Source organism: Leptosomus discolor, chromosome 8 (genome assembly GCF_034619465.1).
Source record: "Leptosomus discolor isolate bLepDis1 chromosome 8, bLepDis1.hap2, whole genome shotgun sequence".
Lineage (NCBI taxonomy): Eukaryota > Metazoa > Chordata > Aves > Leptosomiformes > Leptosomidae > Leptosomus > Leptosomus discolor.
Window position 1 is genome coordinate 5377832 of NC_141398.1, and position 24247 is coordinate 5402078.

Consider the following 24247-nt stretch of genomic DNA (forward strand, 5'->3'; position numbering starts at 1 on the left):
TAGAAGTGGAGGATACAGGATTAAAGGAGAACAAGGTTCTTTTGTATTTCAAAAGCAACTCCACAAGAGCACAGAGAGATGAGTAGGCTTATGTAATGTGCACAAGCTACAAAGCTATTCCCCCTCCATTTTGGGGGCAGTACTTACCTAGCAAGTACGTTAGCTTTATGCTCATTACCTTTTGCAAGAACAAAGTATGGATAAAAATAAAGAAGAAAAACCCCAACAGTTTCTAACTTCAGTTCTTCTATCACTTAGCTGAATCTGTGGTCCCTCCAGAGTAGTGACCTGCTTTGTCTTGCTCCACAAAGGAGCACTTCTAAGACAAAAACATTAAATCAAACCTCTGCTGTACCCAATTTCCAGACAAGAATGTAAGCCGTGTGAAAGGTCCAGAGTTACAGCCTTACATTCAAGGAAAGACTTTAAACCTGTGATGGAATCCAATATACTCCTGAACCTGAATTTGGGGTCCAGTCTGAGTAGCTGCTCCTATTCTCTTGATGCAATAGCCAATTTTGTGATAGTCCTGTCCTCAGTGTCTTCAAGAAGTAGCAGGCAGTCATGTTGTCCATGTACACTCTATTCTTGGACTGTTTATTGAATTTGACTGGTAATGTGTGTTATCCTTAAACCCTTCAGTAGGTATGTTTGACTTCAAATTTTAATACATACAGAGAGGCAAATTCTGCCTTCAGATTCACTGAGTCAGTGAATTTTCAAAAGTGTAAGGTGCTAGTACTGATGAAGACAGAGTATAGCCCATAGAATGTTCCAGTTACAAGTAGTACTATGATATAATCTAGTTTGTAATATAATAGTGTAGAGGTGTTTCAATGTCTATTTTCATTAGCTAGAACTTACACTGAAGTCTGGATCTAGCCAATGAATTTTAATGGTCTTTATAAGTGTGAATTATATTAGCCTTAGAGGAATAATTTACTAGTTTAATTTTACACAGGATATCTGCATCAGTGCTGTTAAAGAAAAAGATATTGAAGCGAAATTGAAGCATGTGATCAGCGAATGGAGTACTCATGCTTTCAGTTTTGGCCAATTCAAAACTCGAGGAGAACTCCTTCTGAAAGGATCAGATATATTGGAGAAAATAGCTTTAGTGGAAGACAGCCTCATGATATTGGGGTCGCTCATGAGCAACCGGTACAAAACTTAATCAATGCACATAAATCTAATCAACCCCAAAAGTAAACAATGATCGTTTTAGGTTCTTTTTCCCTTTAACTCATGTTCATACAGGTATAATGCACCGTTTAAGTCCACTATACAGCAGTGGGTTCAGAAGTTGACCAATACTGCAGAGATAATTGAAAACTGGGTTACTGTACAAAACCTCTGGATTTACCTTGAAGCTGTGTTCGTTGGTGGAGACATTGCAAAACAACTACCTCAGGTATGCTGATTACCGTAACAACGTGTTGTACCAAGAGGTTAGCCGCATCACAGCGTTTACTTGCCAATGCCTGTAACGCATGTAAGTTGTATGGGCTGTGCAGAGGCAGAAGAAACTTTGCCAAACTGGGGTCTGTCTGGTTGAACTGCTTAGAACTTGGTCAAACCTACAGGAACAGGATTGTTTGTAATTCACGCTCAAATCATCCTGTCAGCTTGCAACATTAGTGAGTCATATGGTGTGATAGTACAGGGCTCAGGACTACTGAATGCTACGAAACTGATTTATCGCTTTTGCCATATATGCAAACATCCCTTTCTCCCTGTACATACATGTTTATAGGTTCTAAGCTATGAAATAACAGAATGACAGATTCTGTGTTTGAATTCTGTACCCGCTAGGACTCAGTATAACGAAGTCCCGCAGAGAGATGCTACGAGACTTGGGCAGCTGCCTGTGTGCCAATCTGTGTGAACTATTGCAATCTCTTCAAAAGGCAATTATGACCTTCCGTGATAGCAGCTGCAAAAGAGTTAAGGAATGATCTGACTACCTGCAGGACAGAAATACCAGGACAGAATAAGTCATCCGCTCTGTTGTGTCTCCTAATGAGAGGCTTTCATATAGGTCTAACATACCACACTTTAGTAGCACTGGATCAGCCAGCGCTGTAACTTAACAAAACCACGATTATTGGGAAGTTATTAAATACTAATTTATTTCACACCACATCTTTTATAATTAAAGGCTTATGATTTCCAAAACTAGCATTAATTTTTGTAAGTTAAGTAAAGCTTTCTTAATACCTTTTTTTTTTAGTTTGTGAGATATGTTTACATTGTTAATGCTTATCAGAGAATCAATAAGCAGTTTTTGCAGATGACCAAATGCAGCAGCACAGCTGAAGCATTTGATAACCACAAAAACTACTTCTTACAAGGATGATACGTGTACCGGTATTGTGGAAAAAAAGCAAATGTGGGGACTGTTTTTAAAGAAAGAGGAGAAGGAACAGCTTGGTGGAGGAGTAACGATAGATGAGTGGGCTTAATTGCAATTCCCGGATAAATACTGCAACAAATAACTGTAAGCGTCTGGAATTTAACAAGGAGACAGGTAACAGTCAGTGTGGATTTGTTAGGAGTAAAACCTGTCAAACAGATCTAATGTCTTTTTAGGGTGGGCAACAAGCTTTGCAGATAGAGGAAAAACACTTGCTGCTCTATATCCTGATAGGCTTTTGACATTGTCTCTCATAGTACTATCAGAAAATGAGTTTTAGATTGTTGGTGTGTAAAACACAGACAGAAAAGTGAATGCATAAACAGCGATAACCGGTAACTGGAGTATTGTACCTGGTTTTGGACGGAGAAACACATAGACAAATTTGAGAGAGCGTGGAAGAGGGTGATAGAATGAGGAACTATTCAGGATGGACAATGCATGAGAAAAGATTCAACAAACTGGGCTTGCTTGGCTTGAAGGAGAGGAAAAACTGAAGAGAAGATGTGATAAGTTTTTTAAAAAAATAAGGATTACTCTCAACAGGAAGAAAACAATGTGTTCTCTGTATCTGTGAATATGGTGAGAAGTAAGTGGTGTGCACACAAGAAGGATTAAGCTTAGATAGTAAAAGAGTCATCAGTAGCAAAGATTGCCTGGAAAGGCTTCTGAATCTCCAGCACTGAGCATCTTTAAACACAGACAGACGGATGTTTTTCAAGAGTGGCGTGGGTACGATCCTGTCTTGTGACAGGCAAATGGCTTTGGATGGTGTCTTGAGGTCTCCTCTGGCTCTCGGGTGGTTTGTGATCCCATTAACGTTTCATTTGCTGTAGGTGAAGAAAGAGTTTTTGAAGTTAGTATGCGCAGTGTATAAAAATATTTATTCTCCAGCTCCCAGTATTTTGAGAATTTGTCTCCCTTCACCTACAGTACCTTACAAGGGCAGCAGCTGCAGACGATTTGTACTGGTTTTGTTTGTCAGGTATTACTACTAACAGCTTGCTCCTCATAACCTGTGTGGAGCAGGAAGACTGTCATTTCTGAGAAGGCTGCTGTTTGAGTTTTCTAGTGTGTATTGGAATCCTTTTATATGATGCACAACATGAAGTCAAAGACATTTCCAGAGCTGTCCCATTGGACTCTTTCTCTTGCAGTTTAAACTCTGGTCATTATAAGCACTGATCATGATAAGCATGCCTATAATATTCATACATTAGTCCTGCAAAGATGACTTGAACAGCAAGGGAAATATTAAACTGTTACCTTGCCTCATTAAATTCTTTAATTTTTAGAATTTGACAAACGTGAGAAAGAGCTAATGCCTTTTTCATGTACTCCAGGAAGCCAGAAGATTTCAGAACATTGATAAATCATGGCAGAGAATTATGCAGAGAGCCCATGAAACACCAAACATTGTACAGTGCTGTGTTGGAGATGAGACTTTGGAACAGCTATTACCACATTTGCTGGAACAACTGGAAATCTGTCAGAAATCACTGACTGGGTATTTGGAAAAAAAACGGTTAATATTTCCAAGATTTTTTTTTGTATCTGACCCTGCTCTTCTGGAAATCCTTGGTCAAGCATCTGATTCCCACACTATTCAGGTACAAGTAATAAGGCAATAATGTTCTTATGGTCAATATTAGTAAGTGAGGATTTCGTTATTTAGTTCACTTATGGAAAGATTTATAAACTCTTCTAATGCAGCATTTAAAGGCAAAGTTATAATGCCATATTGGATCAGTTTATGGAGCTCTTTTTTTTTTTTTTTTCCTGATTCTATTGCAGGCACATTTATTAAGTTTGTTTGACAATGTTAACCGAGTGGGATTTCATGAAAAAAACTACGACCAGATTTTATTGTTTGAATCGCAAGAAGGAGAACAGGTCAATATTATTGAACCAGTTTTAGCTCAGGTAATGAAAGTATATACTGCAGTTTTTCATGACTTGATTTAAAGTAGATTTATGTTTTAGAGACCAACAGTATCGCATCATGCTTTTATTTGATTAGCTGAATGAAAACCTTCCAATGTGAACAGCCAGAGCAAAGGCCAGAAAGGACAGGACATTTGTGTCATTCTGTAACGATTACTTTACCTGTTTTTTCATCAGTACTGATGTGAAATGCCAAATCCATCATGTATCTCTAGAAGGGCAGTGGAGCAGAAGGAGGAGAGGAATTTTTTAAAAATTAGAGATTAACAAGGAAGGAAATGGGAGTACAAAGGACTGTGAAAAAAGTCACGTCGGGCTTTTTCTCCTTGTGAATTATTCATAAACTAATTCTTTAAAAATACTTTCTCCTTTATCTCAGGGTAATGTGGAATTCTGGTTAGGTCAGCTGCTGAATGGGATTAGAAAAACGATCCACACCATCATTAGACAGGCATCAATGGCCATTAGCGATTCAGGATTTAAGCTGTATGACTTTCAGGCAATGTTTCCTGCACAAATAGGACTTCTGGGAATTCAAATGATCTGGACCAGAGACGCAGAGAATGCACTGAACGCTTCCAAAACAGACAAAAAGGTAGTATTTAATGAATCTTTGGGGATTAATTAAAAGCATTGTTTGGAACAGTGCATATTGTGAAAAGTGAAAGGTAACGTGTAGGAAAAGGCACAAAATACTGGTTAAATAACCAAAATAACAAATAAACTAACAGGAAAACAGAATGATAGAAGATGTGTTAAGAGGTCACACCTCCTCCTCATCCCCCAGCATGTGCTTTAGAATTGTTCCTAATTCTGTGTTTTTCTCCATTGTTCTGTCAGCGCAGTCATCTTGGGAAGGGACCGTTTCTCAGTTTGGAAATATAAGAAATCTTATCCTATTACTTTCCCAAAATCAAATTTTGAAAGAAATAAGAGCTTCCAAAATTTGGGGAAATAACTGTTCTTTATGGGCATTGGTCTACTGTAACAGTGTATTAGATTCTTAAGCTGATGTGCTGATTTTTTAGGGAAGGAAAGGAATAGAAGCCATTTGAGGAGGTGCTGGTTTAATCTCAAACATGTAGAGGAGATGCTGTTAACACCAAGGTGTTAATACTAGCACTGACTCTATGAAGGAGGAAGGAGAGGATGTGAACTGAAGAGTTGCAAATTACCGTTAATCAAGGGTATACAGTGAGAAGGGACTAAGAACTAGTAACACCGTCCTACCACAAAAGTAAATGCAGGGGAACGGTACCACGCTGGACTTCGATACTGAATGAAAACAAAGACTCGAGGCTATGGAGAAGACCACTTAGTGCTACATTTTCTGCATTGTAGAAAGTTTAAAAAGGGCATAGACCTGATTTTAGTCCACTCCAGTTCATATACTAACTAGATGCAAAGATCCTTTGCATTAACCTGAAAACAACTTTTAGTTTTTTGGGATGAACTGTATGTGTGTGTGTTTGGGGGGGGAAGTTGTTTAGTTCTCTATTAGTTTTGCAATGTTTTTAGCATTTTTTTCTCAGCAAATGGTGTGAGTTTTAGGCTTTGCATCTATTGACAGAAAGCTAGTGTGATTGTTCTCTCACGCATTTGGAACAGGAGTATATATGAGCTACCCTTTCTGAAGCCTCAGCGCTTTATGAGTTGTTGTGCACCAGGAACATCACTGACAGAAGCTCAGTATTGTATAGTCAGTGTTGTATTTTGTGGAATTTTGTAACAGAAGCTGGTGCCACAAAAGAACTTGCTATTTTGGCATTGGCATCTAAAATTACACTACATTTTCCCCGTCCTCTGGTTAGAAGATGTGATAGATCTCCAGATTCCTGATGTGCAACACCCAAAACCGCAGACTGGTGGTTCTGAAATATGCAGGGATGCGATCAGCTGAAGATGCAATGTAGTAGAAGGAGCAACAGTCTTGGAATAAAATTTTACGATGTGACTTGTTCACCTAGGTATAACCTTATTGTACTCTGTTGGGCTAGGAATGCCTGTATGGCATTTGGCATTTGGCAAAATGCAGCCTGCAAAACCAAATTTGGGGTCCCAAGCCTAATAAATACAAAGCACATCATAGATGTCATATGTTTGCAGATGGTTTTTGGTTTTTATTCTAAGCATTGGAAGAATAAATGGTGTTTGTATTAATATGGTTGTTCTTACTCTGTGGAAAAGATAATGCACGCAACAAATCAGAAGTTTTTGGAACTTTTAAATGATTTGATTGACATGACAACACACAATCTGACAAGAATGGAGCGCACAAAATATGAAACTCTAATCACCATTCATGTGCACCAGAAGGATATCTTTGATGATTTGGTAAGTTTTTGAAAACCTTTAAGGGACTTTCTGTATGGAACTTTTTGCACATGTAAAACAAAATATAAACAAATCTTACAACCTGTCCTCTTTGAGTAGCCCTGTCATTAGTGCTGTGATATAGCATAGCTGTTTTAGTTTTATTTCATATAGATGTCATGCAGAGATAAGGGGGAATTATATATAGGTATGTTCATAGGTTCAGACTTCAGTTTTTTAAATGGTTGTTGACAGCCATCATTCACTGTGAGCAAATTCACTGTGAGCAAAAGAGTTTAACTTTTTAAATTAAACTATTCTCTCAAATTGAAAATTTAATACATTATTTAATTGAAATGGAAATGGAAAAAAAAAAAAGTCCCTTTATTATTGCTATCAATCATGTGATTTCCAGCCCAGCCTATGTGTTGATTTCAGGTAATAGTTATTCAAAAGTTCAAGTGGTGAGGCTCCATGTATTTGGAAAGGGTAGCAGCAATGACCAGAACAGGTATTTTAAATTTTTTTATAATTGAGTTGCATCAGGCTTCCTTTAGGTAAGTATATTGAATACATGAAACTGTCATTATAAAAATGGAAGTAAAATAACTTTCCCAAAAGCTTGAATGATGCAAAAGTCAATAATTCAATACTGCATTGTTTAATTTGTGCATATATGTTAGAAAGATAAAAATTAAATGCATGCATAAAGAAAGATAGAAAATCAGAAAGGAAAATACTGAAATTTAGAAAACTGCCAGCTTCTAAGATAGGCATGGGGTTTCATCCTCTGCCTATAATTTTCAATTTATTATCATAATTGTTTTCTTAATTGGACATTTCATTATCAATTCATTTAAGGTCATATTATAATAAAATTAAATCACAGAAAATTGGTTGAATTTAAAGGGTCTTTATGTGAAATAAAAAATCAGGGGCAAGTCCAAAATTGGGGAAAGGATTCTTAGTTGGTACATGTAATATTATCCATTTATCTCAAAACATTCTATTCCCTGCTCAACATGTCGTTTTATGATTCAGAGAAAGTAGCGAGAAGTGGCTGAGAATCCAGAAACTCCTCGTCACCTTACACCATGTCTGAAAGGCCAATAATCAGGACTACATACTCTGTAAGAGGCCAGTGGTTTTGAGATGAAGCGTCAAAAATAATGACTCAAGATCTATTAATCTGCCACAAATCTAAATGCATGTGTGTGGCAAGTTCATACTGAAAAATACACCCCAAAAGGTCAAACACATAGACGTGTATACGATATATTCAGGCATTGTCCGCGATTTAGTGTTTCTGTGAGTAATGGCACCAGGCAGTATGCAGTGTAACCAGTACCGCTACTTAGTTTTTTATGAAGTTTTCCATCACTGTTCTTCAATATCTCTGTAAGACGCAATTCATAATCTCTGTACGCCCTTCAGAGGAAAATCAAAGTGATCAAAAGGTTCAGACTTTGTCATAGACAGGTTTGAAAAGATCGTTCTGGATGTCTTGACTCCTGGCAGATTCTGTGCTCGTTCTTCCAGCTGTTGAATTTGTGCATTTATTTTTTTTTTTTCTGTATGGAATTTAAGATGAATTTATTGTACTGTTTCATTTCTGTAGTAATGATTTTTCTTTTCCGTTGTAGGTCCGTATGCACATTAAATCTCCGTCTGATTTTGAATGGCAAAAACAGTCTCGATTTTATTTTCGTGAAGACTTGGATAAATGCATTATCCAAATCACTGACGTAGAGTTCACCTACTGCAACGAATACTTAGGGTGTACAGACAGGCTTGTTATAACTCCCTTAACTGACAGGTATAAAAAGAATGCAATGCATGGTACTGGAGCCGAGACTTAATTCCTTTGACTTAATTTGTTTAACTTCCGTCAGTCAGAATTCTTCCTTTGGTTGCACTACAATGCTGCAATATCGGTGGTGAACAGCAGAGGCCAGTGCTTATATATTCAGCTGGTGAAAGCAGGCATCCCGAGGAGGGCTCTTGGAATCGTCTTTGAGTGTTTGCTTGTGCTATATGTGCTGTGGTAGGCATTGAAAAACTTACTTATGCTCAAGATAAATTCACCTGAACGCCATACATTTCACCAGCCTAAAGAGACTGGATCTAAAAACCAATATATTGCTGCTTTCAGTAAGCCAAAAGTTGCACGAGAATTTGGGGTTATGGCAAGTGATTGATTTAAAGTCACCCTAGAGGAAAAAGCAGTAACTCAGGACATAGCATTGAATAACTCAGTGACAATACGGTTTTAAGCAAGGCCTGTGGAGAATTCTCACAGGACTACAAACACCGAAAAAGCTGTGAGGGCAAAACATAAGGAGAACTTTTTTGTTGCTGGAGTGTTACTTACGCAGCACAGTACAAACTCCATTAGGTGCATAGTTTCCTAAAGGACTTGGTAGTGCTTCAATTAGGCAAGAGGCAGATGTATTTGCTATGCCAGAGCTTGTTCTTGTAAGTGTGGATAGAAATGTCAAAACACTGGGGGTGTTCAGTTGTTTGTTGTGTGAAGAAGGACTGCAGGCCGTTGAATTAATGTTGGAATTGTCTTTGCACTCGCTCTGCTACTAGGTTTTGTTTACGAGTGAAATTTCAGACATTTGCCAGTTTCTGAACCAAAATTATGCCCAGTGAGCTATTTAAGAGAGCCAAACCCCTTGGATACCTGGCTCTTACTATGTAACACACATCTGCCAAACTCTATGTTATGTACCCTACTATTCCTCCACCAGCTAGAGATCTGGTTTTGCTGCAGTAAACATGGAGTTGATTAGTGGGTATGGCAGCACTACCACACAGACAATATTTTTGCCCAGCAGGAGAGACAGTATCAAGAAAACGTTGTCATTTAAAATTTGTTCACAGGATTGAAATGCAGCCTAATTGGTTAGGGATTGATTCAAGGTGCTATCTCACATGAGATTGAGAAAATTAGCGCAGGGTGACGTTGCTGAAGAAAATGAGCCTTTTGAATGAGTTTGAACTGTAATAATGGCAGCAAAGAGCAGAGGTATCTGCCTGTGGGCAAACCTAAGAGCCAAACAGAGCCGCAGGGGTTGGTGGTGGCTATCCACTGTCATATGTTGAAAGAGTGTTTGAAGCAGAGGTGTTTTCTAGTGTTGGCGTGGGGAACTTATGTACCTAAGCAGTGTTGCATAAGAACATTCCCCTTATAGTCTTTTTGCTTTTTAATATTTTTAATATTGCTGTATGGACTTGTGTGAGCTTCTGCCAATTTTCAGGTCATGGTATCTTTGCTTTGCATTAATCAACTTGGAGTCAAGTGCTGTTTGGCTAATGATTTTGTGTTCAGAAAGATTCCCGAAGCACATGATAAATACACAGTGGTGGTAGCACATTACATTAAGATTACAGGAATGAAATTGAGTGCTCCTAAGTCCATGTCATGGCAGATATAAAAAATTAAATGGAAGTTCTGTTTAGGACTTGTACTCTGTATACAGTTAGTTGTTACCTCGTTTTCAGTGGCAGAATTGTTAGGAGTGGTATTTTTTCTGTGTTAACTGAGTGCCTGTGAACTGACTACTGAGTACTAAGGTGATAAAGCGTTATTACTGCTATTATATTCGAAGCAGTACCGTGTTATTTTTTGAGAAGTGATACTAGCTGGTATTAGGGTTTTTTCAGTGCCCATTTTTTCTCCCTAGATATAGAATAAAGCTGTTGAGTTTCACAGTGTTAAAATGGGCTTACTGGGATTTTGGAGCATTGTGGCTTAGAACAACAGTCTTCCTACACCCTTAAGTAGTCTCCACACCATCTGGGGAGGCTGAGACTTAAACCTGAGGATGTCAGTCCATGATGGAGGCTGAAGCAGAAGATGATCCTAGGATTCATGGATCCCTCCTCTTCTTTCTTTATTGTCCATTACAATCTTCTCTCTCATCCGTTCTCCTCCTGGAACTCAAAGACCTGATGTGACTGGCAGCACTGCTCTGGTTTGTCATGCTGGGAGGGAAATGGCAAGAACAGGAGCTGCTTCCAGCCTCTGCCCATCTTGTGTGCTCTGGGAAGCGAGCAGGAGGATGGGGAAAAAAGGCAGAAACCAAATGGGTCTGGGTGCTGCAGAATAAGGCTGAGTCGTGGAGGGCATATGTTTAGTGTGAGAAAATCACAATACTACAGCATTTTGGTATTCAGCATTTAGAATTGGCCTGTGCATTTCCTGGGCTGTTGCAGTCGTCGCTGCGCTGGTTGCATGCTTTTCTGCAGGTGGAGCAGAGGTGGTACCTGGTAACTGAGCTTCACAGTGTGCAAAGGGGGTGAGCGAGGACTTAGCACACAGAAGCAGACCCATTTCTGCCCCCTTCCCCAGCTCTGTGTAATACAACTGCTGTGGTTCCATTAATTTCAAGTTTTCAAGTAATTAATAGTAGAAAAAGATTAATAGAGCTCTTTGTTCTGTCTCTAGGTGTTACATCAGTCTGGCACAGGCCCTGGGCATGAGTATGGGTGGTGCACCAGCAGGACCTGCAGGGACAGGGAAAACAGAGACAACTAAAGACATGGGCAAATGCCTGGGAAAGTATGTTGTTGTTTTCAATTGTTCAGACCAAATGGACTACAGAGGACTTGGCCGTATCTATAAAGGTAAGAAATAATCTGGTGTGTTCATTTTTAGCATCATAAGTTTTTGTCTCTTCACTAGTGAGTTAGCAATGATTAGTAAGGTATTTTCTTCTCTGTTTCCTCTTACTTCCAGCCACTTACCAACCTTTCCTGATATTTGATTATTTCTCCTTTTTTTCCTTCTTTTTTCTTCCTGCATAGTTTCCAGTGTTTGTGATTTTTTAATATTCTTGGAGGTTGTTTCCTATGTCTTCCTTTTCCCTTTTAATCCTTTCTACTGATTTTCTTTGTGCCTCTATCCCACCCATCCCAAACAGAGAGGACATTTAGCCCTCCCTTGCCTTTTTTGTTTCGAGGAAGACAAACAAATGAAGCTCGATGATGTTGTGCAAGGCAGGGAAACGTGCAAAGTGGTGCAGTGCCTTGTTTCAAACTCTAGAACTTTTTTAAAAAAAAACAGGAAGATGAGATAATGGTCAAACTGATAACTTTTCATGATAAGCAGAGCTTTGAAGTCGGTTTTGCGAACAGCGATCGGGTGATCCAATATCTGTGGACTCCATTAAGTCTGTTTCCTTGTATATAGCTACTATGGGTTATATGGACTGGCAGACCACAGAATGCCACCATTTTCTGCAAGTGGTGAGCTCTTAAATCTAACACAAGGTATCATAAACATAATTATCACTGTTGTGATATCTCCTAAATGTTAAAATATAACCTGGAGATCATTTCTAGTGTTAATTAAGAAGCCAGCAAAGCTGGCAAAGGTTTTAATAGAAGTAACTTGGTTTTGGCTTCTTATTTAAGAGTTTAAGAGTACCCAATTAAGGTGTTCTAATGGAAATAGGAAGCCTGAAAGATATGCCAGGTTTGGATTAAGGCAATTTTGTAATTAACTGTGAAAAGACTTTCCATTTTTCTTGCTTATCTCTTCTGTGGTCTTATTTGGTTTCTTTATGGCTGAGTTAGATCGATGACCAATAATGGTACGTATTTGGGAAGAACTGAGTTAAAAGCAGTACTTGTACTGACTTCACTGAACTACTGTGCTTCCTCCTGATCCTTTTATTCTTTTACAGATATTTTTAGTCCTCATTAACTTGTTAACTTTCTTTAATGGCCATATCAAAAAGAGGGAAATGGGAGGAAGTAGAGCAGAGAAAGAAGGGAAAAAAATTTTAACCAGTTTGACAAGGTTTTCTAATAATGACTCAGAAGTTTTGTAGTTGTCTGTGCATTTTTCTGAAAGGACAATAAGTTCTGTGTGGGGACAGAAATTAATGCACAGTACGATAGTGCACCACAAAATTACCTTGTCTCTAAGCTGGTTTTGCAGCTGACAGTTTGCTTGCTGTGCCTTTGCCTGTGTGGGTGTGTACATCTGTGTGTATTTTCTTTCCTTTTTCTTTTGAAATACCACCAAAATGAAATAATTTTGTAAGAACTGAGTTTTTTCAAAGCTGTGGGATATTGGCCTTGCCTGAGAGTCAGGTTTCCTAACTCCATGCAGCAGATGGCATTACAGAACAAGTGATTTTTTTTTTTTCCTTTCCTAAGGAAAAATTGTTTGGTTAGAACTGAACCTCATCATTCTATAGAGAAAGTGGTTTCAAAACCCTGTACTACACAGATAGTAAGTGTAAGAGACAATATTATATGGAACAAAGTTTCTTTGTTTAAGAATATATAGCTTTAGAGGGTTTTTTTGCATCCCAAAGAGTAGGTATTGATGTTTAATAAACAAAGTAGAAAACCCGCTTTTTTTGTTTTGGTTTTTTTTTTGTTTGTTTGTTCTTTAGAGTGGATCCTAGTAACCGTATAACACATGTAACAAAAACAGCCAAATGCATTTGAAAAATCTCTGCAAGAATTTTTTATCAGGGAGCAGCAAGAATGGAACAGCTGCATGAGGGAAGACAAGCCAGGAGCCCAGGGTGACCACCACACAGGCAGGGGCAGACACGTTACTGACTAGGGCACAGTCCCATAGTACCTGAGCAGGGCAGGTTGGTGACAGCTTGTTCCATCAGCTGTCCAGTAACCATCAGACAAGGTGAAATAACAAGCTGGCTCCAGGGTCCATCTAGGAAGTTTAGTCAGAAAGACTATGGATAGTTCTGGGGTCCTCCAGGAAGTTCAGTTAGCAAGTCAGGATAACAGGAGATGCACGCAACATAGCTCAGACCTGCCTGAGCTGAAATGGAGCTCCTGGACTGGAGGACAGAGAGTACGGGTAGAAGCCCCAGGAAAGGCTGGTCAGGACAATTAAGGACAATTAAGGCCTATTGGTGCATCCAGGGCCCTGATATTCTTCCTAGAAGAGCAAGAACATTAGTTAAAGGACTTGCTGCCACATCAGTGAAGTCAAGGAACATTCTTCATTTGTTCTAAAAGATGGTAGGATTGAGTCTTTCACGTTTTAAATTTGGTACCTGTCTGTAGAATGACTTTAATCCTTGTTTCATTATGGCATTGTGGTATTTGTATGTATTACATTTGCTTTTGAATTTTATAATTAAGTACATGTGACTTTTTATTATCTTCAAATGCTTTTCTTTTGGAGTATGTTTTTCCTTACAGTATCACAGAAATTAGTTAGAAGCAGTTTAGTAAAAAGTTTACTCCACACATGGAATTGAACTGAATTTCATGGGAGATCTGCATTATTGCCCTGGCTGAATCAAATCTTAAGGAGCTGATTTTGACTGTACTACCACTGGTTTTGATCTGGTGTGACTCCACTAATTTTATTGAAGAGTTCTTCCAAAGTTACATAGTTTACCCACTTAAGACCAATGAATGCAACTATTAAAAGAAGTGTTTAATGGACATGAAAAAAGATTTTAAAAAAAAAGGATGTAAATTTTTATTATTATTTTTTTTTCTTTTTTGCTGTCTGCAAAAACTGGCAAGTATTGATTTGGCTATGATAGCTGATCACAGTAGAAGATGGGACAGACTAGAAGAGAGGCTGAGAAGAAACTTAAAAGGGGCCTCAAGAGGATTTGGAGTAAGATGAGTGTTCCTTGAGGAACATCTTGAAGAGCAAGAGAAGATCAGACAAGGAAGAGTAGAGGGAAGGGAACAAGGATCATATGAGCAGAACAGGCCAGACCAAAGGCAAGAGAAGAGAAAACGCGAAAGAGAAAACAAAACAAAGTGGAAAAGTGCCTATTAATAGTATTATTATTATTGATTTTTGAGTACTTTCTCTTCCATTAGCTTAGTTGTCTTAAGGAATTAAAGTTACACATAAACCAACCCTTCATTTATTTTAGCAGCTATAGGCATTGCCATATAAATTATGGAGATTTGGGGCAGCTCTGAGCATAGTTGTTCAGCATTGCAAACACACAAATGCCTTTTCTTGCACACGTGCTTTATTTCTGGATTTAGCACTGCCTTCAAATGGCTTAAGTCAAAATAAGCTCCACCAGTCCAGTGGAGTGAATTAAACCCCTCTGGTCATTTGTCTGTAGCACCAGTTAAAGTACTGATGCAGGTCCTTGCTGGACTCAGGCAACAGGAAAAACCAGCCCAGCATGGGCTTTGGGAAGGGAGGAGGTGGCATCTGTGAAGTTCCTGCGTAGAGTTACTAGCCTTTGTCTCTTGTGAAAGGGACGTGGAATAGCAGGGGATTACGTAGCTTTGCCACCACTGCTCTGGAAAGCTGCCACTGTGGACTCCTCTGTTTCAATCCTGCTAACACGGTACAGAAGAAAGAGTACTTGACCTGCCCAAAAGACATTGATTTCATGATGTTTATGGATACTAGTGTCTGTCTAGAGCTCCATGGCCTGTTCCAAAGAACAATTTTAAGTGTGACACCAGACTCCTCTCTCTTGAGCAGCAGGATGCTGTTCTCCAACAGTTTTTGACCTATGAATTAATTGTTATAAAATTCTACAACACTTCATTCAGAAATGTAGTGATTTCTGATTTGATTCTGTGCTTTTCATTTAGGTAGGTGTCTCTCAAACTCATCATTGACAATTTCACCCTCTGCATATCTATGCAGGTTTCCATGCTACTTGTGTATGTATGCTACTAGGTGCTATCTACAGTATTATTGAACACTTTTTGCCTTATGGTTGCTATAAAAATGTAGGAGTCTTTGTAAAGCGGTTTGTATATCTTTCTTCCAAGGGGTAGTTCTTTTTCTGGGAGTCATAAATGCACAGCCCAATTTATTCTGAGTTTTTATGTCTCATTTTACTCTGTGTTCTTACTCTCTGTTCTTCTCATTCAGTTGTATAAAACATGTTACATTTGATATATAAATTATTCTTGTTTGATCTGATATTTAAACTGAATATTTCTCTTTTTGCTTTTTTTTAGGTTTAGCCCAGTCAGGTGCATGGGGTTGCTTTGATGAATTTAACCGTATTGAACTTCCCGTTTTATCAGTAGCTGCTCAGCAGATATATATCGTACTTCAGTGTAAGAAAAATAAGAAACCTCAGTTCATCTTCACTGATGGTGATGTTGTTGACATGGACAGAGAATTTGGCATATTTCTGACTATGGTATGTGTGTGAATATGTGAAATCCTTGTGAAAAGTCTTTCCTATTTAATTTCCTGTTGAAATTTCCCTGTTGAAATCATTGGAACTGTCTGTTAGGAAATAGAGAGTAAAATTTGAACAATAATTTGGTCAAATAGTAATGATCGTATTTTCTCTTATCCATATTTTGAACTGGAACTTGGGACTTGAGGTATGCAATTAACATTAACTACGTATTTTAAGGACTTTTTTAGTTGAATATTTCACAGATTGAGACTAAAGCCAGCCCTCTCATATTTTTAATCAGTGTCTGTCAAAATAAAACAGAAATAATTGACCACTGCAAGGACTACTATAGTTGGTCTGGTCAGTATTCCACCTGTGAACTTTTGACCACAATCCTTCTGTATGACAGCATGAAGGAGACCACCCTCGCTCTGGCTCACTGGCCTCCTGAAGATTTCTCTGTGGATGAAGTATACTTTAAAAGCACTTTTGTATCTCCTTCTCCTTAGCTGTAGGCTACATACCCACAACTCAAAATGGAAGCATTTGTCTTTATTTGAAGGTTTCCTGCCTTTGAAAAGGTGTTAATGTTACCACTTCAGTTTGAAAAAGAGGACAAATTAGTGGCATACAAAGGCCACTGGGAAGGCGGTTTGGAAACAGCAGGAAGAGTTTAAGAAGTTATCACTGCATAGCCAGTGACTGCTGTTGTCACAACTGAGCCATGCACTAGTCACATGAATGACTTAGACATCTTCAGTGAAAGGTCAGATCTGTTAGTTTAAATTATATTCAGTGATGGCTTGCACTGCTTGACTGACTTTGCACTGAAATGGTCTGGGAATGCTCGCGAGGGACGGTACCCTCCAGCACTGGAACACTATCAAGACCCTGAGGAACTAACCATTTAAAACAGCTCCAACAAGATCTGTAAGTAGTTGTCTGTCTATGTCTGTGCATCTTGGGCATCTCCGAATAACACATGGGATACCACATACTTCATTAACTGCCGCATTTAGGCAACTGTGCAGTGATGTCTAAGTGTGACATGCTCGAGTTACCCTTTGTAATCTGGCATGTGCTCCTGTGTTTTCCCAATAATTATCAGAAAAGATAAACCTTCCTATCCTGCTGTCATTATGTAATATTTTATGTAATATTTTGCATTTTTCAGAACCCCGGCTATGCAGGACGACAGGAACTTCCAGAAAATCTGAAGATTCAGTTTCGCACAGTTGCTATGATGGTGCCTGACCGTAGCATTATTATGCGAGTCAAGCTGGCAAGTGCTGGTTTCCGAGACAACCAAGTCCTTAGTCGAAAATTCTATACACTCTACAAACTCTGTGAAGAGCAGTTATCTAAACAGGTAAAATAAATATTTGTCCAACTGTAAGCTGTCACTGGCAGGGTATGTAGAGAATATACTTTCATAGAATAGATAATTATTTTTACACTCATGAACCTATTTGGGGTTTTGGGTTTTCAGTTTCAGGTTCTAGAAACAGAGTCTGAAATCATCACATTGTTTTTATTTTTAACACTAATTTGTGTAGTAAAGGGAGTTTGATTTGTGATTTTTAAACAGAGTGCAGTTATTGGAGAAGTTATGATGAATGGTGTGTATTGCTCTGCTGAACTTCACAGAGAACACATTTTTCAGTCTCCTTGCTTATGGAGGCTAGATCTACTGGAGAGGCAATGTAAGAATTGTAAATAACCCAAGAGTGCCTAGAAGGCACTGTCTTGCTGAGTGCTACCGGAAAAGTGCTAATCTGTTTGGTATGGGGTATTTAAGTAGAAATAAAACATAAAGCTGCTTTTAAGAACAGAAGTAGCTGTTGCCTTTTGAATGCCCTGTGCTGGCTGTCCACTAGAGGGTCTCAAAGGGGAATCGTAATAGTAGGTAAGTTGCAGCTCAAATGCCTGCTCTGGCTGGATCCTAATGAACCTGGGCATATTGACTGCATTCTCCATTGTATTATTTCAGTTCTATACCACATATTTATTAGTGACTGTGTTGACTTCCATGTAGAAATATTGGACTACACCAAAATAAGGTAACGGTGCATTATATTGCCCTCATTATTCAGAGTTAAACCAAAAAAGTACAGATTTAGATTTTCTCTTCCTTTCTCCGTAGCTCGGTAGTTTCACTCTCAATATGTATAACCAAACTGGATTGCAATTTTCATTTCTCTCGGGTTTCTTTTTCTGGGAGAGTTTTACTCACCAGCTTTATGTTGTAGACTGGCTTCTGAGGGGTCATGTTTACTGCTGGCTTCCCTGTAATATTGCCCAGGGTCTGCATTAGCCTTCAAATTAGATTTTGGGCAATCTAAATCACTCTGTATTGATCTAGCATCAGTAGCGTTAGTCCATTTGTTGCTGTCCAACCTACCCTCTCAGTCCTGTCATCTGTGTGTGTTTTATAGTTACCAGGCTTCTAGCCTGCATTTTGTCAGAGGGTCATTTTCCAAGAGCTCTCATCATAGACTCGTGTAAGTTGGAAAGGACCTTCAGAGGTCACCTTGTCCACTTTCTAGCTCAACACAGGTTAATGTAAGGCAGGTTGCTGTGGCACTTCTTGAGTTTTGAATATGTCCAAGGATGGAGCTATTCAGTCTCTCTGGGTGCCTTTTCTATGTTTGACCACTCTCATTGTGAAGAATCTTTTCCTTATGCAAACAGTTGCAATTTGCCCTGTTGCAAATTTTGCCCATTGTCTCTTTTCCTCTCACTTGGTTATCCTTTGCTGGACTCATTCCAGTGTGTCACTGATGGTCCTCTAGCATGGAGAAGAAGAAATACATCAGCCCTTGTCATGATTCTACATATTTCACTAGGATGTATCGTTTGGTAAATGATATCGGACTTCATCATCAACATATAATCTGCCTTCCAAACTTCCAAAGCTGTTAATCTTTTTGTCTTGATGTTTCCATCAGCAAATGAGATTTCCTGGCAGTACCTGGCTGAATATTCATATCTAACTTTTCCAGTTGGTAAAAACTTGGCACCTGACTGAATAATAGAAAATGAGGCTGGATGGAGCCTTGAGGGGTCATCCATTTACCATTGCAGAGAAAAATAATTCTTAGCTAAATAATTTGTTATAAATGTTTGTGACTCTCCTTAACGTATTCCATTGACAGATAGCCTGCAGTTTCCCAGGCAATCTGTTCCAAAGTTTCAATTTCCTTATGGTCACACAGTTTTCTCTAAAAGTTAATTTGAATGTCTCTTGCTGTAGTTAAGTACATTACTTCTTTTCCTTCCTATTCCTTCTGTCTTCTTCTTTGCAGGTATTTTTTGCATGTCAAAGACTTTTATCATAACTCATCCTATGTATTTGCTCTCCCTGCTTCTACAGTAACTTCTTTTTTACTTTTTCCTAATACAGCATGTTTCCTAGTCAACTGATAACTTTAATTTCTTTTCTAAATTCTCCTCAGTAGGGTTCATCTTCAAGTGTGGAATCCAGCTTTTGGGCAAGGTACATAGATGTGTACCTGCAACAGAAATATCTTTTCAACTGTCCTAAAAAGGACACTTGTGTTTTTATTGCCCACTATAATTGTAGATATGTCATTGGGGAGGTTGTGGCTTCAGTCCAATGTCGGGTATTTTTCTGCAAGGCTTTCTGCACCTGACTTGTTTCTCAACCGAGTGAAGAAGAGTTGTTACTCTTCTTTGTGCAGTCGATTATTTCCATCTGTGTAGTATTTCGCACTTGTCTTTGTTTAAATGCATCTTACATACATTATTTATTGAATTTCTCTTGGTAATTTTGAACTCGAGTTGTAGTCTAGTTCACCAGTTTGGTATCATCTGCAAACCTAATCAATAAATTATTTCTTGCTGAAAATTCTGGGTTGTACTCAATGTATTGTTCCAATTTGTCAGCCTGGGAAGTAGAGGTGGGGGCTTTTGTTTTAGTTTTGTCTTTATTTCTCACCATCCAAATATATTTGAATTGGCCATCGATTAATTTTCCCCAACTCAAGTCTGTTTTGCCTGTGATGGTAATTGGTAAATGATCTCTCTGTCTTTGTATCGACCCGTGAGCTTTTGTTTCATCTTCTTTTCTCCTTCTGTCCTCTTGAGTAGGGGGAGTGAGAGAGTGGGTGGGTGGGTGTGTGTATGGAAGCTGGCCAAGGTCAATGCACCACAGATAGAGTAAACAAGAGTCTATGCACTTGGTCTCAAAAACATTTCCGATCGATCAGAGGGAGCAGGTATTCTCCAAATCTAAGAATATCTTTATCATCTCCTTCCATGTCTGTCTTTACCTTTTTTTCTGAGCAGCTGCCAGTAGTGGAGACTTTATAATTTAAAACCTTTACCCTGGTAGCTTTCCTTCTAGGATTTGCGTCGACAGTCAAAGAGGAAACACATTACAGAACATTTGCATATGTTTTCAAATCTATGATTACTAAGACAGAATTGTGTGTTCAGGTACAAGTGCTAAAATTAATTGAATATGTCTGTATGGCTCTGCAAATATGCAGCTATGCCCGTAGTGAAAGGGAAGATATTCCAGCCCTTACCTGCTTAAGTCCAAAGCTTGGATCCACTTCTAGGATGCACATGGCTGTGGGAAGTAAATCCTTCTGTTCTGAAGGAAGTTGTTATAAAACCATCCACAGAGCAGGAAGTCACAAAGTGCAGGATAGGATAGGTTTATGACAAATTGTAGCGGAATAATTTCGGTATGTTTCCTTATATCAGACTGGCCCTTTTAGTCATGAATCCCAGTGCCCTATATCAAGATAACAACAGTCCTTGTGCGGGCAGAAAACAGAGGGTAGTCTGAAAACGTGTGGTTTGCAGTTTGTGCATCTGGCAAATTATGGATTTAGGAAAATGATAGAAGATGCGGCTCTGTTACAGATGACTTGTAAAAGTGGTAGTCTACCATCAAAAGGGACACTTGGTAGGTACGGACATATAACACTGGAAAATGTCCTCGGGGTACGATAGCAACAGAACGGGAAATCTAGTTGGAAAGATGAAGAGCTGTGAAATTAATCATATTTAAAAGTTCAATGGCATACTTTTTTATTTAATTAATCTAGTTTTTAGCCCTCTCTTCATTTTAAAGTGTTTAATCTTTGTGGTACCAATTGTGTTTATGCATTATTTCAAGGTTCACTATGACTTTGGGCTTAGAAATATCCTGTCTGTTTTAAGAACACTTGGAGCAGTGAAAAGATCTAATCCCAAAGAGCCAGAGAAAACCGTGGTGATGAGAGTTCTGCGGGACATGAACCTCTCCAAACTGGTACTGTAACACTGGTGACTTTCCCCAAAAGGGTACTTTGTTTGCATTTTAAAGTGTATTTATTATGCACTTGGAAAAGCTCTTTTTCTTCAGCAGCTGGATACATTATTTTGCAGTTTTAATATGGTCTGTCAGCGAGTGGAGAATCAGAATACAGTTATGGTGTGAGCACTATTTGTCTTTTCAAGGGAGAAAAATGCGTCAGAAGCCTTAGCTGAAAAAATCATGGGAAATACCATCAGATCCTGGGGGACCTAATCTAGCCCTCTAATTGGCTCTTGCTTTTGATTCTGTCTGTCCTTTCTAAGGAGAGAAAGAAAGAATACATTGTCTTAACTTTTAATAATGTCATCAGAGATCCTTCTTAATCCGGAATTTCAATTTATACATTTCATGGGAGTCTTGCCTTTTCAGAACGTCATAAGAATTGCAATGAGTGAGGTAATTGGAAGCAGCTAACACCTACTTGTATAGCCTAATCTCTTTCGATATTGCTATTTAAAGTATTCATCTTTCTTTTTATTGCTGTAATTGAAAGGTTGTAACATGTCTAGACTCTGAGTGTTTACCTTGGGAGCCAGTTTTGTGATGGAACCAGTTACTCTGTTCCTGATGTTAATCTATTCAGTGCATTGGTACATGCGTTCAAACCTGCAGGCGTGCTTCAGTGATTTACGGAAGGAAAAAATTCATAAAAAATCCAAGGCAAAATACAATTTGAATAAATCTTGCTGGCTTATGTAACGAATGAACAAACGTGTGTGTCTATGTATTGAGGACAACTGTATTAGGATGTTAACATTTTTATAAGCTTCAGGTTTTTAATTTAGAAATTACTGCTTGTGATTGCATTGTATGAAATTCACTTAATAAAACTGATTCGTAGTTGTAATGCTTACTTTGGAAAAATAAGGTTTTCTACTGCCATCTTTTAAATGGCATATTCTTGGAAGATTGTTTGCAGCTGTAATAATAATTTCAATGAATAAACAATGTATTTCCTCCTACTTTATGCTTGACAGGTGGATGAAGATGAACCTTTATTTATGAGTCTCATTAATGACCTGTTCCCTGGAATTACTCTGGATAAAGCTGGGTATCCTGAACTACAGTCAGCCATCCAGAAACAGGCAGAGAAAGCAGGGCTTGTTCATCATCCACCATGGATACTTAAACTCATTCAGCTGTATGAAACGCAACGAGTCCGACATGGTTAGCATGCTGGATGAGGTTTTGAGACTGCATAAAAGCAATACTTTTTTTATGTTATGTGCTACAGAATGCAGATTATTTTCATGAAAATATTTAAAATTGAACAGATGTCACTTCGAAAGCCTATGTGGGTATTTTGCTAGGAAACTGTTATGACTTTTCTTTTTTTTTGGTGTGCAATGCACACATAGTGAGACTTTAGCTTTGTTGTATTACATTGTTATGGGAAATAGGAGCGTGGCCTTCAGTGACTGAAATTTCTGTGGAACAAGTTAAAATGTAGAGTGTGCATTAAAATTCAGAAACAGCCGATTTTGTTCAGTGTTCTGAAAACAATTGCTGCCCTCAGCCGCAGTTCAGCCATGAAGCTCATGTTTAATGTTACTGTGAGATTATGGTGCTGAGAAGATTACAAAAAATAATCTCTCAAACCTTTACTTTGATAGATTCTACCAGGCATGCAATATAATTCCAAGTGCTGTTCTTTGTGTTCGATTCTGGCCACTTCCACTGAGGAGGAACAAGCCCACCTCCTGCTGGACTAGAGGGATTGGTCAAGACGCCCTCCGGAGGTCCCTTCCAACCTCAACCATTCTGTGGTTCTATGAAAATGCATTTTTACAATGCACAAAAGGCTAATGAATAAAGTTTATCCTGTCCTAGGAAGGGTAACAAAGACAGTAGTAAAAGCAAGTTTACAATTCATAGCTGAGTGGGAAAAAATACACCTACTTTGAAGTGCCCCCTACTCCCCTAACCTCTAACAACAAAGGTTTTTTTAGTATATGAAGGAGAAAATATAAAGGAAATGTAGCTAAAGGAGCAAAGATTTATGAAGATGTCATCCTTTTTATTCTCCCTTTTCATGTCATAATAAGAGAGTAGTAAGCTTAAATTAATGGAACAAATAAAAGGAAATTCTCATTCGCCTAGCACAGCCTGAGACCTTAATGCCTCACACGTTTAGATCCCGTTATTGGTTGGACCAAAGAGCTGGTTAATGCTGTGCTGGGTTAATAATTTACAACCAGATCGCTGCGTTCAGTGTCCCGTATCAAATCATAACACTTATATCTATATAGGAGCCATGAAAGTTTTAAATTATTTCAGTCATGATTAAACACACCTCGTTAGAAGGAGCTGTTTGGTCTGGGAGACAGCACACACCTCTGTTCCCCCAAAATCTTTAGGATCCACTGTGGCATTCTGCTTAGATGCCTCTTCTCTCCACGCGTCCCCGCTATTCCCAGGGGTCACACAGCTCCGATTGGCCTAACAGTTGGATGCCCAGGGCCTTTCTATGACACATATTGTTGCATGGAGGGAAAAAACCTATTTTCCTGACTTCTATTTGTCCTGCTCACGGACCCTTGAATTTATGGAGAAGTCACCATGGGATTTCAAGTAATGAGGAAAAAGTCTGTAAAGTGCATGACTTCTCTTGGTTGAAATACAAGGAATATGTGCTCATGTGCGCACACACACACACAGAGACAGGAGTATTTATGGAGATTCAGTGCATGGATCCTGAAATCTCTTTTGTGTAACAGTCGTGATCAAAGCAGCAGAAAGACCATTCTGTTAACGTTAAGGGCTTTGGATTAGATCTCCCCATATGTAACATATGGCATGAATAAGTGATTGTCTGGGTGCTCCAGTTATTTTGGGGAACATTCAGCTCACTTTAGTTTTAGAGAAAACTTCAAGCAGTCTGCATTGAACTGGACTGTTTGTAACTTGGATTTGTCATTGTTCCATACCTTTCTTGAAGACATTTTCAAAGCCAACTAAGGGTTATGATGTCCTGTTGCCTTCAGGGTTAATAGGAGTTATCTAGCTCCCTTAGATGACTTTGGAAGTCTCCGTTTGAACATCCAACCTGCTTTTGGACAGACTTTGGTCCTCTTGAGCAGGTGATTTAGAAAATATGACTGGGGAGGATCAACTGTAGGCTCA

The 24247-nt window shown here is 38.7% G+C and overlaps 1 protein-coding gene across 1 annotated transcript in view; it reads left to right on the forward strand.

The window, feature by feature from the left end:
- LOC104343039 (dynein axonemal heavy chain 5) overlaps positions 1–24247 on the forward strand; it is a 158343-nt gene that overhangs the window by 42908 nt on the left and 91188 nt on the right. The window contains exons 34-45 of the mRNA XM_086468857.1: positions 962–1161; positions 1258–1411; positions 3757–4023; positions 4208–4336; positions 4737–4952; positions 6545–6691; positions 8314–8486; positions 11124–11302; positions 15623–15810; positions 16970–17164; positions 20945–21079; positions 22102–22291. Coding sequence (XP_086324983.1) covers positions 962–1161; positions 1258–1411; positions 3757–4023; positions 4208–4336; positions 4737–4952; positions 6545–6691; positions 8314–8486; positions 11124–11302; positions 15623–15810; positions 16970–17164; positions 20945–21079; positions 22102–22291 — 2173 coding nt within the window. The remainder of the gene's footprint in view (positions 1–961; positions 1162–1257; positions 1412–3756; positions 4024–4207; positions 4337–4736; positions 4953–6544; positions 6692–8313; positions 8487–11123; positions 11303–15622; positions 15811–16969; positions 17165–20944; positions 21080–22101; positions 22292–24247) is intronic.